This window comes from Nannobrachium achirus (genome assembly GCF_963921795.1).
Source record: "Nannobrachium achirus genome assembly, chromosome: 11".
Lineage (NCBI taxonomy): Eukaryota > Metazoa > Chordata > Actinopteri > Myctophiformes > Myctophidae > Nannobrachium > Nannobrachium achirus.
The window spans coordinates 16832085-16850042 of record NC_137820.1 but is presented as its reverse complement, the minus strand read 5'-3'; the positions used below and the strand labels follow the sequence as shown (position 1 = coordinate 16850042).

At 41.4% G+C, this 17958-nt stretch overlaps 1 protein-coding gene across 1 annotated transcript; it reads left to right on the top strand.

The window, feature by feature from the left end:
• The first annotated feature begins 456 nt into the window (after positions 1-456).
• pnpla2 (patatin-like phospholipase domain containing 2) lies at positions 457-13173 on the top strand. The gene is made up of 9 exons (XM_080737421.1): positions 457-833; positions 1479-1711; positions 4402-4467; positions 6116-6325; positions 6871-6931; positions 7820-8008; positions 9532-9652; positions 10260-10382; positions 11089-13173. The coding sequence occupies exons 1-9, from the start codon at positions 647-649 to the stop codon at positions 11363-11365; spliced, it is 1467 nt and encodes a 488-aa protein (XP_080593547.1). The 5' UTR covers positions 457-646; the 3' UTR covers positions 11366-13173.
• The last annotated feature ends 4785 nt before the right edge of the window (positions 13174-17958 follow it).

Below are 17958 nucleotides of genomic sequence, written 5' to 3'. Positions count from 1 at the left end.
GTGTGTGTGTGTGTGTGTGTGTTTGTTTTGAAAATATTGATGTGAATAAATGAAATGTATCAGGATTTGGCAATCCAGAACACAATATCTATAGGCTATATTTGTGTATTGTAAACTTACTTTCATTCTGAAGGGTAATGTAAAATAACGTTGTAGTCTAGTCTAGGCTACTACAGATAAATAAAGATCTTTATTTATGCCTCATGATGAGGCAAACAAGCTGCTCTTAACTTCTATCAGTCCCAGTGGGAATTGAATGAACAGGGATGCTACTGGCACAGCCACTGAGATGAAAATGACTCGAGTTTGGACATGGGCTATTATTGCACTGCAGCCATTGGGCGGCTGTTTGAGCGACGTCGATTACATTGATAGTGATTGGTCACGTTGGTTGGCGTTGCGCTCTGGTAAACACACCGAGCGTGGGAGAAGAAATGTCAACAGAGCAGACTCGACTGGACTGTTACTATGTAGTTCCAAAGTGACATAACAGCTGTGGGACATCGGATGAATGACATGGGGAAACAGCATGGGTGCAGCCGTCCGTGCAGACAAATATAACACAATAGTGTCGTGATAAAAGTGAAAAAAGAAAACAACTTTTATTTTTTTATGACCGCGCGAACTTTGTAAACTCACAACCGGTATGTTTCCTCTAGATTCGCCATGGAACATTTCTTTCGCAGGTTGCGGCTTCTTGGGGATCTACCACATAGGGGTGGCGAGCTGTCTGCTGGAGCAGGCTCCTTTCTTGGTGGAAAATGCGCGTCACATATATGGGGCATCTGCCGGGGCTCTGACAGCCACTGCTCTGGTCAGTGGGACATGTCTTGGTAGGTACATCTATTGTATTGCTGTAAAAAAATGCTCCTGTTAAAATGAACGAGCTGACGCTCTTTATGAGCTGCTGGGTTATTCTTGTGGTCTTTTTTCCCTTCCCCCCAATGAATTGAGTAAAAAGGACCCCAATGGAATCAAGCCATAGTATACTTTCAATGGAAACTGCTATATAGTGCTTTACTGCTTTCTTGGGTTTAAATTGGGTATCGAACTGTAGGCCTACCTTCCTGTGCTTTTTTAACTGCTAATAAAATATTCAATCAATCAATCAGTCAGTCAGTCAGTCAGTCAGTCAGTCAGTCAGTCAGTCAGTCAGTCAGTCAGTCAGTCAGTCAGTCAAGATTGTAAATATTGGCTACTGGAAAATCTGCTCAAACAAAGCCCTTCAGAAGATTAGGGCCATGGATGATTGTTTAGCCAACATCCCACCTAATAGATACATTTTTAGAGCCACAAAGTAGGCTATGTGGTCCGGCTGGTCCCATCCCATATCATATCTCATGCAATTATTCTGATCCTTTATCTTTACCAATAGGAATCCTCTATCAAAACATTTTTTTGCATTGTAGGCCCTGTGTTATGTAGAAAATAAAAGGTCTCATTCTGTTTTCTATTCTATTTTAATCTTTTATTTACAGGAGAGGCTGGGGCAAGCATCATCGATGTTGCAAAAGAGGCCAGGAAACGGTTTCTCGGTCCTCTGCATCCATCATTCAACCTGGTGAAGATAATGCGTTGTATGCTGCATCGTACGCTGCCAGATGATGTCCACCATCGGGCCACAGGCCGGCTAGGAATCTCTCTCACCCGTGTGTCGGATGGAGAGAACGTCCTGGTGTCCCAGTACTACAGCAAGGAGGAGGTAGTACAGGTGAGAGTAGGTCTACTGTATATAGTATGCATGAATAGTCGTAATAATATCATAATATCATGAATCCAATGTTTGGATAGCAAAACAAAGTTGTTGAAGTTAACCTTGTGAGGAAGCTTGCTGACTAAACATTGGCCTTACTTTTAAAATGCAAATAGCATCAGAGCTGTGTATTCCTCCTAATTCAGCTATGACTTGGGAGTTTTGTTCCCTATAACATTTTGATTATAGCTTTTTTCTTTCTTGTACTTACTTTTATTTATACATTTTAACTATTCTGCCAGATTGCTCCAGTAAAAGCACATAAACGTACAATTTGATAAATCCAAGAGTCTAAGATGTAGAGTGGAGATCAGTACCACAGTAGTCAGACAAAGCAAGATCTTTTGTGAAGCTCTGTAATGTTTACATTTCAAGATGCAATCTAAGTGTTTCTGCAGGCTATGACACACTCAAGATTTGCTTATTTTGTATTTTGTTAAAAATTGGAAGAATGCAGTCTTCAGAATGTGGACTACTGTATGTTGGCTTACATATTTCACATATTTTACGTCACATCACAGATCCTATGCATTCAAAACACAAAATGATTTATTCATTCTATAACAGTAAATTCTCAAGTAAATCATTCCCCCTATGCTTTACTTGTGTACACTCGTTTTATGCATCTAAATCAACTCACATTATTATGGATGGTTGGTATGCCATAGTCTCTTTACTTTCAGCTTCATTTAGATTTTTGTAATAAAAAGGGAGTGAGATTGTATGAATGCGGAGGGTGAGGTATCAGAGGAATATTTTTGAGTAGAGACAGAAGTGTGTAAAGGAGTGAATTGTCAACGTACCGAAACCAGTGATTTCAGTACGCCTTCTTCACCTAACTTTATCCTTCAACTGATGATCAAAGATCTTTTCATGAAAAGCCTGATTGACTGTTGACTGGGACACATTTTTAGATTTTTTTTACCCAAAATTCCCAAATACCAGATCTACAAACTCACAACTTGTCAAATTGCAATGGATTGTGAGCTTGTAGATATTGAAAATATAGAAAATTGATACCAGAGTCAAGTGTCATTCACACTGAGCACTATAACTAGAAAGATAATAACTATATAACTAGAAATATAATATCTATATAACTAGAGAGATAATAATTATATAACTAGAAAGATAATAACTATATAACTAGAAAGACGTAATTCTGGAAAATCGCAAATGTGGTTGCTGTGACGTGAGTCGCGAGGAATCCGCTGGGAAATGAATTCCATCTTACCAATTATATTATATATTGAGATGTCAAGTGAAGCATGACCAAAAGCTTCACTTTTCTGTTGTGCAGACATCCAACTCGGATAACATTTCTCGGACTGAATACCATAGTGTGTTGCCTATAGCAACCACACTAACTATATCATTCACCATTGTATTTTTGAGTGGTGCGCCAACATCTGGCTTTGTCCACGCCCCAAAAAAAGCTATCCAAGTTTGTCGTTCGCGCAGGGTTTACATTGGCCAAGCTCCGTGTTAATGAAATGAACTCATAAATAGCACTGCTCACTTCACACTAGGTGTGATTTCTTTTTAATAGTCGGTGTGAACTTGATTTTTACCAGCTTGCAAAGCTGGTCTACACATCGTCATCAAGTATGCCAAAATCTCATGATTTTTGAGCGGTGCAAATCGCTCCTGCGTTTCACTTTGTGTTAGGCAAAAAGTACAGATCTCCATGTATGAGATCTGTGCTCATACACACAAAGTAGCTGAAGCCACGGACAGAGCGGCCCAAACAAGGAGAGACCCAAATGTATTAGCCAAAGGGTTAGGGTTAGAATTAAAATTTGCATGGATCTCCTCCATGTATGGAGATACAAATGTATTAGCCAAAACAATTTGCAAAGGGCAAAGTCTGACCAACCCCACATCTTGGATTTCGTCTGAACTTCAAAGTCCTCGGACACTGATTTGCGCAGGTGCCCTTGCAGTTACTGAAATAGTTCATCTACAAGCTTACAATGTGTCACGGCCCAACTTTGAGATGTAGTGATTAATACTAATAACAGCAAGCTAACACCGTGGTCTCATGTATGGAGATCCGTGCTGCTCATACACATAAACGTATGCATGTGTGTTGTGTTTGCACCGCTCACTTTGCACTAGTGTGATTTTTTACCATATTTGGTAAAAGATCTGGAGAAAAAGTGACATGTGAATGTATACATTAAGCTGGTAATAGTCCACATAAGTCCACAAGGTGCAAGCTGGTTCAGGATTGCGTCTGTTACCATGGCGGCGGTATCAGTGAGGTCAGTCATCTCAAAATTTGTGCAGTTTCAGCATGTGGCTGTTATCATGGCGGAGACACATGCACAGTACAGGCAGTAGTATCAGTGATGTCAGTTATCTCCACATTTGGGCACTGTTTAGTATCAGTGATGTCAGGATCAGACTGACATCAGACAGACAGACATTAGGTTGTTTATTAGTAGCATAATATGTATATGTAGCCTCCGCTATTTGCAAATGCTCCCGGCATACATTCGGAGATTGTGGAATAGTTGTCTGGCTACGCGAGACTATATGCTCGCCTATTATTACATGCTCAGAATAGGGATGCTACAGTTCATGTGGTTAACAAGCTACACACTCTCCTCAAACCCTTTCTTTTTGTTTTGTTTTGTTTTTAACAGGCATGTGTATGCAGTGCCTTCATTCCTGTGTACTGTGGCGTCATTCCCCCTATGCTACAAGGTGTGGTAAGTAGGGCTGTCACAATTATTTCGTGATAATTGTCATAATCGTTTACATGTTGAGAAATGTTTATATATGTTCAAACATTTAAAAAATAGTGGAAATAGCAGATCTACAAGCTCATCGCGACGCGTTGTGAGCTTGTAGATTGGCTATTTCCACTATCAATGTTCTTTTTAAAATGTAAAGTTGTCAAATATGTCCTTAATTTCTTTGTATATTTAGGTTATGTGTCATATCTGCCATGTGCAACTTCAAAGCCTTAAAGGCAAACAGAAATGTAATTGTCAACAACAAAAACACAATTAAATCGTTAATCGCAATTATTTGAGTGACAATTAATCGTCATGTAAAATGTCATAATCGTGACAGCCCTAGTGGTAAGTGGATCAAGTATTGTGTTACACATGTGAACGCTTACCCTTCATAGCCATTATCTATAAATAAACAAAGCTGGACACTGTCTAAGTCTGGATATCCGAAGCGTTTGTTCATTCGACATGTAAATAATAATAAAAGAGGAAACTCACTCTTGCCACTCTGACCCATTTATTTTTTTATGTTGATCTAAGTCGCACCAGAGGAGTCAGAGCGCGGTGGTATGAAAAAGTTTAAATAATCAAAGCTCTCATAAATGTGTAACTGGCAAATACCTCCTTTTCTTTACTTGAATTTGATTGGACAAAATGATTGACCTTTCATCTTGTATTTACTTAAATTGGGATCTGTTGTTGCTGTTTTCTTTTCCTTTTTTTTCCCTTTCCACAAACATCCCGACGCCCTTTTGACAAATGTGTTTGTTCTGAATGACGTGGGTTTGGCAATAGTGCTGCGCAAATTCCTTGTAGATCAGATCATTCCTAGATATTTCACAGGACATGTTTCTGGCACTGGACGTTTCTAGGAACTATCATTGAGTAATACCAGCTCTCTCAACCGGACGCCGCATACCCCCCTGTGCCCCTGGCTTGTGTGTTTGTTACTGTTTGTGGGCCTGTCGCTAGGATGTGTTCAGAGCGAGAGTGGCATTACACATCAATCAATCAATCAATCAAGCTTTATTTATATAGCACATTTAGTACAAACAGTCAAGCTGAACCAAAGTGCTGTACAGGTTAAAACAAAAACAATTCAAACAATTGATGGAACAAACATTTAAAAGCAGCAAAACAAAGAACAACAATAGGCAATTTACTAAAACAGCTCAAAGAAAGACTATGCACAGTTAAAACAATTAGATGCGATTAAAAGCCAGGGAAAAAAATATTGTTTTTTTAGTAGAGTTTTGAAAGTCCCAATTGACTGTGCAGATCTAATTTGGAGGGGTAGACTATTCCAGAGCCGGGGGGCACATGTGACTCTGTTGGCTAGGGATCGAGGGTTGTGCTGTCCTCTTCAAACCTGATGTCACTGTGATTTTATCAGTTGGCACACATCACAGGAATTTACAGCTTCTTACAAACACTCCAGATTATTCAAAAGTTAAAACATTAAGAACTCATTTAAGTGGAATTAATCCTAGTTTTCCCTGCAGCCAAGCAGAGAGATAAATTGGAACGAAAATGCAGAGAGCCATGAGACGAAACACAACAGACAAAACACCCCGGCTCATGATGGCATTGTCTGATCGGTGACTGTTTGTCTTTGACTTAGCGATACGTAGACGGAGGGATCTCAGATAACCTGCCTCAGTACGAGTTGAAAAACACCATCACTGTGTCGCCGTTTTCGGGAGAGAGCGACATCTGCCCCCGGGACACCTCGACCAACATACACGAACTGCGCTTCACCAACACCAGCATCCAGTTCACCCTCCCAAACCTCTACAGAGTCTCCAGGGCGCTTTTCCCCCCAGATCCATTGGTAATTTGATCACTTACACTTACACCCTGTTGTACGTCAAATAGCAAAAATAGAGAAATTACAAGAGTTGTGAGCTTGTAGATCTGATATTTTTGCAGAATGTTCACCAACTAGAAAGATGCAATTCTGGGAAAGTGTGGTTCACGAGGAATTTGCTTGGAAATGTATTCCGTCTTACCATTTGTCCCTTTCACGCCCATATATGGATATGGATCTATCTGTCAGTCCATGTCCCTATTTGAGCAGAAGAGGTACGCTAGAGTGAAATTGGTTAATTTAACCTGTCTCCCCTCACACTTAGACACACATACTAAACAAATACACACATCAACAAAGAAAAAAACTCAGGTAGGCTACACGTACATTTACATAGAAACATAACATGCAAACACACCGAAAGCACACATGCAAGTTGAAATGCAGTCAAGTCACAAGAAGAATTAATTGATTTGTGCCTTGTAACTGGCTTAGATGAACTGGAGTTACCTCTATGGATCTGTCTGGCTAATGACAGGTGTATATTGGTTTGTTTGTTTTGGGTGCAGGTTATGAAAGACATGTGTAAACAGGGATATAAAGATGCTCTTCACTTTTTAAAGAGGAATGGTAAGTACCAGAGATTGTTTGATATATTCTGCATCAAGCCTTTTTAATCTCTAGGGTGAATCATATCATTTACATTGGCTTCTTCTAATAAAATATACAATATGAACCTGTACATACATTGTCACAAATATCTTTTTAATATATTCTCTGATTTTTTAAAATACTGTTAACATGATAGAAATGAAATTTGTCCAAAATATGACTAAAGCTGTTTACATGATTGTGTCACAGTAGATAGACTGCACTGGAACTCTGCTTCCTGTTACAACATGTTATTCTTTGCTGAACAGTATTGTTCTGCCCCCGTGTGGCAACTTACATTTTCTACACAGACCTTCATTATAAATCTTTTAACAAATTGGGGGTGGGGAGGATTCGGTCCTCTATTGCAGTGGTTCTCAACCTTTTCAGGCTGTGACCCCCAAAATAATCATATTTTAACTGGGGACCCGCCCCACCCTGACGAGCCCTAAGAGTTGAGGCATTAGATTTTGTATAACACGGTTCTATTGTGAAAATAGCAGATCTACATGCTCACAACGCCTCGCAGTAGATCGGCTATTTTCACAATTTCTGCCTCTAATATTTGACAATTTGGCCAATGTTTAATTTGTAATTTTAGAAGTGTTAAACAGTCCTTAAATTGGCTCTTTAAAACTGTGCAGATAACCTCTATACACTTAAACGTTATGTTGGTTTGTTTACTGTTGAGTGAGAAAACAATGTTAAGTTAATCATCTAGGGACCCCCAAAATAATTTGGGGGCCCCCTGGGGTCCCCTGGGGGTCCTGATCGACCCACAGGTTGAGAACCACTGCTCTATTGATCAAAGATTGGCATGTCCTTGGCTTAAGAAAGTCCATATTTTCATATTGGTTTTGTACACAGGATTGCTCAATGTCAACGGGCCTCTCAGATGGAGACGCCTGCTGGCCAATGGGGAACAAAACGAGGACAATGATGATATCAGTAATGAAGATGAGGAAGGGGAGCAGGCAGGTGTAGAGGTGGAGGCTCACGCTGCTTCCTCCTTAGAGAAGCAAATCATTGATCACCTCCCACCCCAACTATACAAAGGTTGTTTCTCAATTTCTATGCAGAGCATCATGGTTACCTTTTTGTTTAATCCTACAAGATTGTAAGAATAACATAAATACATTTTAGGTATTAAAAATGTAGATACTTATAGTATTTAACTTTATTAAAATGAAGATAAACTGAGATATTCAAAAGTTTTTAAAAGACTCACTCTGCACTCTTACTGTAATGAGCAGAGGTGGAAAAAGTACTCAAATGTTTTACTTAAGTAAAAGTATCAATACTGAAATTTAGAAATACTCTGTTACAAGTAAAAGGCCTGTGTTCAAATGTTACTTGAGTAAAAGTACAAAGTATTGGCATCAAAATATACTTAAAGTACCAAAAGTAAAAGTACTAATAGGTTTGAATATAGCAGATCTACAAGCTCGATTCGTTGTGAGCTTTTAGATTGGCTATTTTCAAATAGCCTAGGTATAAAATAGGGTTAACGTGGTAAATGTATGTTTGTTAATATTATCATTTATAGGTATATGTGCAAAGTAACTAGTAACTAAAGTTTCCAAATAAATGTAGTGGAGTTAAAGTACATTTGGATCCGAGAAGTAATGGAGTAGAAGTAAAGAACAAATAATTCAAAATTGTTCTTAAAGGGGCACTCCACCACTTTTCAACCTATGTTCATATAATTGGTCCTCACTCAAAAATAGCTTTTTTTTTTTTTTTTTTTTTTTCTCAGAGGAGGGCTGTGGGCAGGTCAGAAACCCAAAAATCTAAATATATTTTTCAAAAATATTGATTAAAGCTATACTGTGTAAGTTGCTCAACTAGTGGTCTGTAGCAGTATAGCAAACCGCGGTCGCGTCTGCTTTTTTCGTCCGTTTTTCGCAGCGGACCGGGCCGTCAGACCACCGCGTCCGCCACGCTTTCAATGAGGTCTCCTGTGTCCCTCTACGAGCAGCGGTTGGGGAGCTACATGCTAGACTTCTAGACCAGCAGTAAACAAAGCTGTTGAAGCAAGCTATTTCCTGAAAAGACGCAAGATGCACTGTAATTGGCCGGTAGTGTATCATGTGTGTATGATCTGCGATGTGATTGGCCAACGTATACACAAACGTATACAGATGATGCAGATTACGTCATTTTGCCGCGAAATTCTCCCCCCCTCACGGCTCATAGAAAACATATAAAGAGAAGGCTTCAGAAGCTGAAAATAACGGAGTGGGTGTTCTAAAACTTTAGCGATTTAACAGTTAGGACAATTTTAAGATTTGTTTTATAAAAAAAGTTACATGGTATAACTTTAAATTTCTTTTTTGGAAAATGATGATGTCACAAGACGATGGATTCTGAACTTCCCACAGCTCTCCTAGGAGACTTGGACTGAGTAGAAAAAAATTGTGATATTTTATCATGAACATTAGTGAGGACCTATTATATGAAGACAGGTTGAATAGTGGTGAACTACTCCTTTAAGTACAGTACTTAAGTAAATGTAGTTACTTTACACCACTGGTAATGAGTCTTGTGTTGAGATGGATTGACTCTGAATTCCTCCATAGCTCTGGTGGAAGCTTGTAAGGAGAGGAGGAGCCTGACCCGCTCTCTTCCTGTAAGGATGGCCTCTACTTTGATGCTTCCCTATACTCTGCCTCTGGAGTCTGCCATGTCCATGACTGTCAGGTAGGACATCACAGCTCTAATCTCACTATTCCAGACAAAGAAACTCTCTATAAAAACGTTTTATTTTTTTTACATTTCTATCTGCTGGGATAATATTTCTGTCAATAATTTTGAACAAATATAGCAACATTTCAGTTTCCTGATTGATTATATAGGCCAGACGAGGGGCAGTTTGAAAGAGCAACAATTATGTGCTGGCCATTCTGGTAAAAGTAATTCATTTGAAATCGAGATTCTCGATTTCCGGCAGACCCCACACCTTTTGGAGTTACTGACACCCATAGTTATGCCCAGGAATCACAATTTATTTTGGCATACTTTGAGACTCATCTTTCGATGTGGTCGCAGCCTGTGTAGATTGCAAAATAAATTCTGACGTTGTGAGGCCTGTGTGATCTACAGAGGCACTGTTGCATCAGATCAATGTGTCATGCACTTTGATCTGATGCAACAGTGCCTCTGCTCTGTAGATCCTCACCCGTTGACCCTTCACTATCAGACAATTCTAAAAAGATAGTTATTGAAGCTGAGGTGTTTTCAGCCACAGGTAACAGCTAACATTAGACCAGCAACAGTTGAAATACATAATGGTGTGTCTTGTCGTTAGACTTTTAGAGTGGATTCCATACGTCCAGGAAGATGTGGTTTGGATTCGAGAGCAGATGTCCAAAATGCTGCAGTGTGTTCTACGTCAGGCCTCCAAAAGCATCTCCCAGCATGTGTCTGCCGGGTGGGACACTTTCTTCTGTTTCACACACACGCACGCACGCACACACGCACGCACGCACACACACACACACACACACACACACACACACACACACACACTATATATTTACATCACTTGTGGGGACATTACATAGACTTCCATTCATTTTTATGCAAGTCCTGTGGCTTTACCCTAACCTCTATCCCTAAACCTAACCCCTAACCCTAACCCTAACCTTAACCCTAACCCTAACCCAGACCTGTATGATTTTATGAACTAGGGGAACCAGCCCAATTTAAAATTGCAACATTCTTTCTTTTTAAAAACAAGATGGCGAAAGCACTTTTCTCTATACTGCATCTTAGGCATTAACTTGGCCTAGGACAATATATTGAAGTCTTCACTCCCTAACCTAACCGTTGTGGGGACGTACTATTTTGTCCCCACACTGTCAGAGGTCCCCTGCAGGTGACTGTGTGAACATGCGTTTAGTCCCCATAAGTATAGCTAGACACACACACACACACACACACACACACACACACACACACACACACACACACACACACACACACACACATTTTAAAGGTAATTTTCATTGAAGTAAAAATACAATAAAACTAAATAGAGATAGCAATATCAGAAATCACAGACGCATTCACAGCGATTCACAAGAGTCTTCTCCTCTTGAAGCTCATACGGTACATTCTTGCAATGTTTCCTGTAGGTTTTCTTGTCAACTAAAGCTGCATCACTACGAGTGCCTGCCGGCTCATATTGGTTCTTCCGGCCTGCTGCCTACCTGGGTGAACGAAGGAGGTTTCTGCGTCCTGGGCGCCCTCACGCGCCTGGACCAGTATCAGAGACAGCTGCTGCCCAGAGTCTTCTCCATCAACATGGACCTGCAGGGCTATTTCAAAGCCGGGCTCCCCACACCGGACACCAGCACTCCATCTGTCCTCTCCCTGGAGATCAAGACGACTCACCCCACCCGCACTGCCTAACCACTCCTCTCTGCACAGAAGCCATCGGGAGCTCTTAACACTTATGTTGCAATGATTTTTTCTCTTCAATGTCTCGCGTTGCCATGGTTACCATAGACTTCCATGTAATTGTGCAATTGTGTAAAAAGTGCACGCCCATGCCTAGATGATGCACCACGTGTGTAGATGCTGTTCACAGCTTTCAAACAAAAAAATCCGCTTGGAAATCCGTTCAGGCATTCATGATTTATGGGCCATTATGTTTTCTTCAGATGTAAACAAACATGGCTGCCATGTTTGAAAGAATGGGGGTTAAACATGCAATTTCGCGATCGCTATCATGCCTAATACATTTCTGGAGGTCCAAAAAAAAATTTGAAAAAAATGTTTTTGAATTTTTTTTCTTTTTCTTTTTTTTTTTTAAACGGCCCAAACTCGGGAAACTCGGGGTTGGCACAGCGTTGGTATCAATACAAACTCGGGAAACTCGGGGTTGGCACCAGATGTGTTAAGCAGTACGTTAAGCCTAATTTATACTCTCATTGCCATGAAATAACGGATCTACATGGCAACGTTGTAGGTTGGTCGATCAGTTACTTTTGTTAAACGACACCCTCATGCGATGGTGTATAAATTAAGCGTCAGGTGGGTGTCCCATGATGCTCTGCTGCTGTAGATGCCTATGAAGATTCTAAGACGCATCAGAGACTGAGGCACCTTCTAAAGAGCGCACAGTTTTTAACCTCCAGTATTATCTTCACTTTTGTTGTTACAAAAGTCAAATGAATCATTGTTTTACAATTGCTCTTAACTGTTAACTGTTTTTGAACTACAATCAAGTAGTATAACAGACCATAGCAACAATATCAATGTGTTATGTTAATCAGTGGGAGGCCACCTTTATTTTTAATGGTTTATTATTGCTACTACAGTATGTATGAGATAATATTTCACAAGATTGCTGTAAACATAAATATACAGCAAGGTGGTACATAAACCGACAAATGAATGCAGTATCGTTAGAGCTTTGGTCTAACGCGAACACACAGCCACCCATCAGGCCGGGACACTGCTGAGCTGGGGTCGAACATCTGTCTCCCTTCTCACACACTCTTTTCCCCAGCACACACTCCAGTTCTGAGTCGTGCACTTATGCAGAATATTATCATACAGTATTATGGATATGAGAGTATCTTGGTGCATACGAAGAGGACATTCTTCTGTACATTAAGGGCCCAGCCCATGAGGCTTGTAGTACGATTGATGAGTCTTCTACTGCACACAGCTGCCTATCTCAGGACCTTAAAAGGAGTCTGTGTCTCGAATAGACTCTCAGCTTTCCAAATTGTTTAGACACCGAGTGCTCACACATCGGGAGGCGTGCGTGGAAATCAGACTGAAGACACCATATACACACGCTTAGCCCACGCACGGGCACGCACGTAAAGATGCACGTAAAACTGACACTGCCTGATGAACCAGGCTCATCGGATGAACATCTGGCCTCATCTCACAGGCCACCATTTCCATATATGTACATTTTCTGAAGGACCCATGTCACATAAATTGCATTAATGTACACATTTTCCAGACTCTGCGGCGCTGGTAGTAGCACACATACAACATGCACAGCTAACGTGCACGTATGTAGACACTCATTAAACTGGGAGTATAAAAGGTGTTCCACAGAGAGGAACGGGGCTTTTTGTCTCAACGTCGTGCGTCCACACATCGATCCTTGATCAATCAGCCCGGGAGCTGACTGCAACCTCTGTATAACTTGCTATGTGTAATAAACCCTAGCTCGGTCTTTTGACGAGTGAACCGAGGACTATTGTTTTCCTCTTCTTATTGTGTCGCCTCATATCACTGCTGGAGAAACGGTGGACAAGTCAGAACCCCTGAATATACTACAAAATTGGCTGCCCAACGTGGTTCTGCATAGCATTTGGACCTGGAAACACAGAGGTGAGTTGGCTTGCATCAAGTTCAAATCACTTCTGTTGCGTGTGCAGGGACGTGCTGGCAATTTGTTAAACGAAGGCAGCCCCTGGTCGGCCGCATTCCTTTTCCAGAGCGCAAAGGGAGCCCAGCTGTCTTTCTCGGGCTGGATCTGGAGCCAGCTCCTCCCTGTACACATCAGTGTCCGTCTAGCTGCAGTCCAGATCCCACGAGGTAGCTGACTTGTCCCTTATTTATATATATATATATTTTTTATTTCTCTCGCAGTGACAGGGCGACAGTCTTGATGGGGTTGCCGTCAGCTCACGTTTTTTCTTTTGTACCCCGATGATGGGATTAATACAAAGCGCCGTTCCTGCGTGTTTTTGGAAGCAAAGAGTTGATTCTAATCTGGGTACTCGTCAATTGCTTAGATTTTAATCGGATTAGGGCACGGTCGCGAACCTCTAATCACCCCTAAAAAGCCGCTGTGATGCCGCTACGCGGGTCTCGCGTTATGAGACGCAAAGAGTTTGGTTATATAGTCTTTTATTAGGGAGGGATACCAGTAGCGTTCCTGCTGTCTTCTTTCTCTTTTTATTAGTGTTTGACTATGTGCCGGTTCGGAGTTCGGTTAATTGCTCCACCAATCTCAATTAAATTGTTTCGGGCGGTCTGATTCCATCCTAGACGTTAAGGTCTGATCAACTCTTGCGTGGGGTGGCTTCGCTTCAGTGTCGTGGATTATCGGTTGTGTGGTGACTGGTGATCACGCCTGTGCGCGTCGTAGGTGCCCAGTAATTCAGACGTGGCCTGCAGGCGAGTGATTATTGTGATTATAAGTCATGACTTAATTGTGTTGTGTGGTTTATGCGCGCGTGATTTTCAGTACTGGAGGAGTGATGTTGGCCGTCTGGGTGACGTGCTGCTGTGAGTGGTATGATTAGGCCTATGTATCTTTATTTGTTGCTTGTTTATGCCGGCCTGTGTATCTTTATTTGTTGTTTGTTTGTTTGTTAGTGGGTGTGTTCATGTTGCATGTTGGGTGTCTACGTCTGTGTGTTTATACGTGTGAAGAGTATGATAGTGTCTTGATTTGTGACGGTCTATGTCTAGTGTAACGACGGTAGTGAGGATAAGTGGATGATATTGGTTATATTGTAGTGGATAAGCGTAGACTAATTAGATGATATTGGTGAAATTGCTGAAACTGAAATTAGGTATGAGAATAATAGAAAAGTCAATGGATATATAATGAGGATGAGTGTTGTGCAAGGAGGAGGAAAGTTGTTTGGGTCCTGCCTCCTGTTGCTCTCCCCTCTGTTATCTCTCCCCTCTGCGTGTGTATCTGGGAGGGCCCCTTTTGTCTTGGGAGCAGCCTTTAAGTTGGGAGTGTTTTTACTTGAGTAGTTGGGTAGCAGGTCCCAGGGTCAGACACCATTACATAGTTGCTCACAGCGGTTCTGTGGACGGTAGGGTTAACTTATCCTGTGCAACTTCTAGTATTTTTACATGGGGCGTTATTGTTTGTTGTGCACTATTTGAATATGCTGCTGTGTTTATTGAGGGTTGAAATAGAGATTGGGAATGCCTGTTTCTAAAACATGTTGCTCATGTTTTAAGGGGGGAAGACCTAAAGATTACAAAATAATGTGGATTGTGGGAACGGGGATGCAGGAGGAGTATTTTTACTCAAGCAGCTCGGAGACCAGAGCAAATGTTGAGACCAATCACAGGGTCCCCTTTCTTCTGAGCGATGGGAACACAAAACTAGTTTAGCCAAGGCCCGTGCAGGCTGAACCTCTCCCCTTAGCAGACACTGGCCCCCACCTTTCCGCACCATATGCATACACGTCTGTGTCTATTGATCTCTTCTCGGTGTGTGAGGAGTCTGGATGTGCTTTTCTTCAAGTATTGAGTAAATTAGTGTGTTATAATTTGTCTATGTGTGTTCATTGTGAACCTCCCCGGTAGGATGGCCAAATTCTTTTCCGGACGCATGCTGTAATTGTCACTTTTTTCCCAAGAAGAGATTACAGTGTAATTTGTTTTTCACGTGTTGCTAAAACTCCTGTTTCATTAGAATGTCACTCGGCACAGTCGCTGCCAGCAGCCTGCTGGCATATTTGCGTCATTCTCATATATCATCGATAGAGGAACAGGTGGTAGCCAGCCATTGGTTCTGTATGGCTGCATGAACGTGTTCTTAAGCAAGGGTTATGTTTTGCCATTGTCATTTCATTTATCATAATTAATTTATCCTATAACTGTCGTTTAGAACATTAGAACCTTGCATGTCAATGCCAGCACCAGTGAACAAATTAAAGTAGGCCTATGTCAGATTGAAAGCCTATCATGGATTGGTAAATGTGACAAGAAAGTCTCCAAACGAATAGAGTCTTGCAACCAATAGAGATTAATTGCAGGGGAAGATCCCCGCCAGGGCTGGTTGTCTACCCAGACCTGAGAGTTAAATAGGCAGTCATGGAGGCCCATTTTAATGTAGGCTGCTCAAATGAACTAATATATAGGCCTACTGTTTATCTTTTATTATTTTTCCTTTCCGCTTTTGCAATTGATGTTTTCCTATATAAAGCCCTGGTCCATCCAGTGGTTCAATATAGTGATTAAATGTTTGGGGGGTCGCTTATACATAGCCTAATTTATAATGGTGGGCTCGCCTGAGAGGCGGGCACACGTAAGTGATTCTCATTATTTATCTATCAGTCTATACTAGGCAGCCAAGTTCTCCTCAAAACTTGGGCACCTTTTCTATTCATACATACATACACCTACACACACCCACACTCACACACACACACACACACACACACACACACACACACACACACACACACACACACACACACACACACACACATACACACATACACACACACACACACACACACATACAGTACATACATCCACACACAGGTTTCCTTTTTCTCTCTCTACCTCCTTCTCTTTCTCTCTCTCTCTTCTCTCTCTCTCTCTCTCTATCTTTTGTCTCTCTCTCCCAATCTCTCTCCTTCTCTCTCTCTTTATATCTTTGTCTCTCTCCCTCTCTCCCCCTCTCTACCTCTCGCTCGTTGTTTCTTTGATTAAGCTGGTCTGTTTTCCCATTCCGCTGTTATTATGCAATGATGTTGTCCAGTCATGCCTTTCTGTATAGAGCAATGTTCCTCAACTGTCCTTAGCTTGAGTACCTACCCTGTCCGGGATGGTTGAATTCGAGGCACTCCAATTAACAATTATTCTTGAATCACCTCTTTGCTAAGACTACCTCCAGTTCATAACACTTTAAGTCCAGTTTTCATGAATAACTACACATAACCTTGAAGCATATCTCAGTTCAAGAATCTGGGCTCACGTTAGGGGCTCTAGGTGTCCTCATTAAACATAACACTAGATGTGTCAGCCCTTCTCGCTTCCATTGTCGCGAACCTACTAACTATGAACTGACATGATATGCTAGTTCTCTCTTAAGGGCGTTTTCTGGGTGACCCTCGCAGTACCCCTAGTTGAGAAACACTGTTTTATCACACTTCAAGAGCATGATTGTTCTAATACAACTGTGTACTGTTCGCCAGGCTGTATCCTGTACTGTCATATTCATATAGGGATTAATAGGTGACAGAGAACAGGTATAGCTCATGCTCTGTTTGACGTGCAGCCATGGCACCTGGACACAGTTATCCGTCTCCTCATGCCGAACAATTTTGACACTCTGACTTTTGACATCTGACCTTTAGTTCTCCCACCATATTGAATTCTATGAAAAACAGTAAAGGTCCATCTCCTCCTGGGATTTTCGTGTCCCGTGCACGAAACATATTTTGCATGAACTTTGGACCAATGTCTGGAGATCTGCCAGATCTAATTGAAGCATGTTTTTTTGAAAGTTCAATTGCATCCACATAATTAATTTATTGTTACACGCTCCATTTTGTTGCGTTTGGGATTACAATGCAAGCAAGGTACTAGGCCTAAGTAGGCCTACATTTATGGTCTGGTTATGTCCATACATACATGTACAAGATGGTGCATACAAGTCATTGTAACGCCTTACGCTAACGTACACACTCCTATGATGGGTACATGCAGGTTAGGTAAGAATGAGCCAACAGGACCACAGGGTGCTTCTGTCGTGGGGGAAACCTCGTCCTTTAAGAAAATAAAACTAAAAAACTACAGGAGCTTGTAGATCTAGTTTTCATATAATTATAGACTCATATAATTATATGAGTCCCTGGTCGCGATTAAAGATATATTAATGTGTGGGTCCCAGCACTGGAATAAACGCATTCAGAGGTCCGTGATGGGTACCCACCCATACAGTAGCAGAAGGTGTTATTTTCAGAGGTCCTGCAGGGTTTCTCTCCAGTTTTGTTTATACATTCATTGTATTGTGGAGATTATGGTTTGAAGATGTGAAGAATTAATGCTAATGATTTTTTATTTTCTGTTTTCTTCTGTTTGAGCACACGTGGGCCAGGGGAGCTACCAGCGAGGACACCTCACTGGAGATCAGAGCCAAAAACCTGCGTTCAGGCCATCCCCAGTCATGCCCAACGACGCAAACACAGAGACCATCTGGGTGAACAATGAACAGACCTGGACCTGTGAAATCTACAGGACATGGACTGCTCCGCATGACCGACAGGATCAGT

What these genes read in the sequence shown, in the direction of transcription:
- pnpla2 (XM_080737421.1), top strand. Translation starts at nt 647, where the DNA reads ATGTTTCCTCTAGATTCGCCATGGAACATTTCTTTCGCAGGTTGCGGC. An exon ending in CCCCTATGCTACAAGGTGTG is followed by an intron (nt 4,468 to 6,115) that starts GTAAGTAGGGCT and finishes TCTTTGACTTAG; the next exon opens with CGATACGTAGACGGAGGGAT. An exon ending in TCCCAGCATGTGTCTGCCGG is followed by an intron (nt 10,383 to 11,088) that starts GTGGGACACTTT and finishes TGTTTCCTGTAG; the next exon opens with GTTTTCTTGTCAACTAAAGC.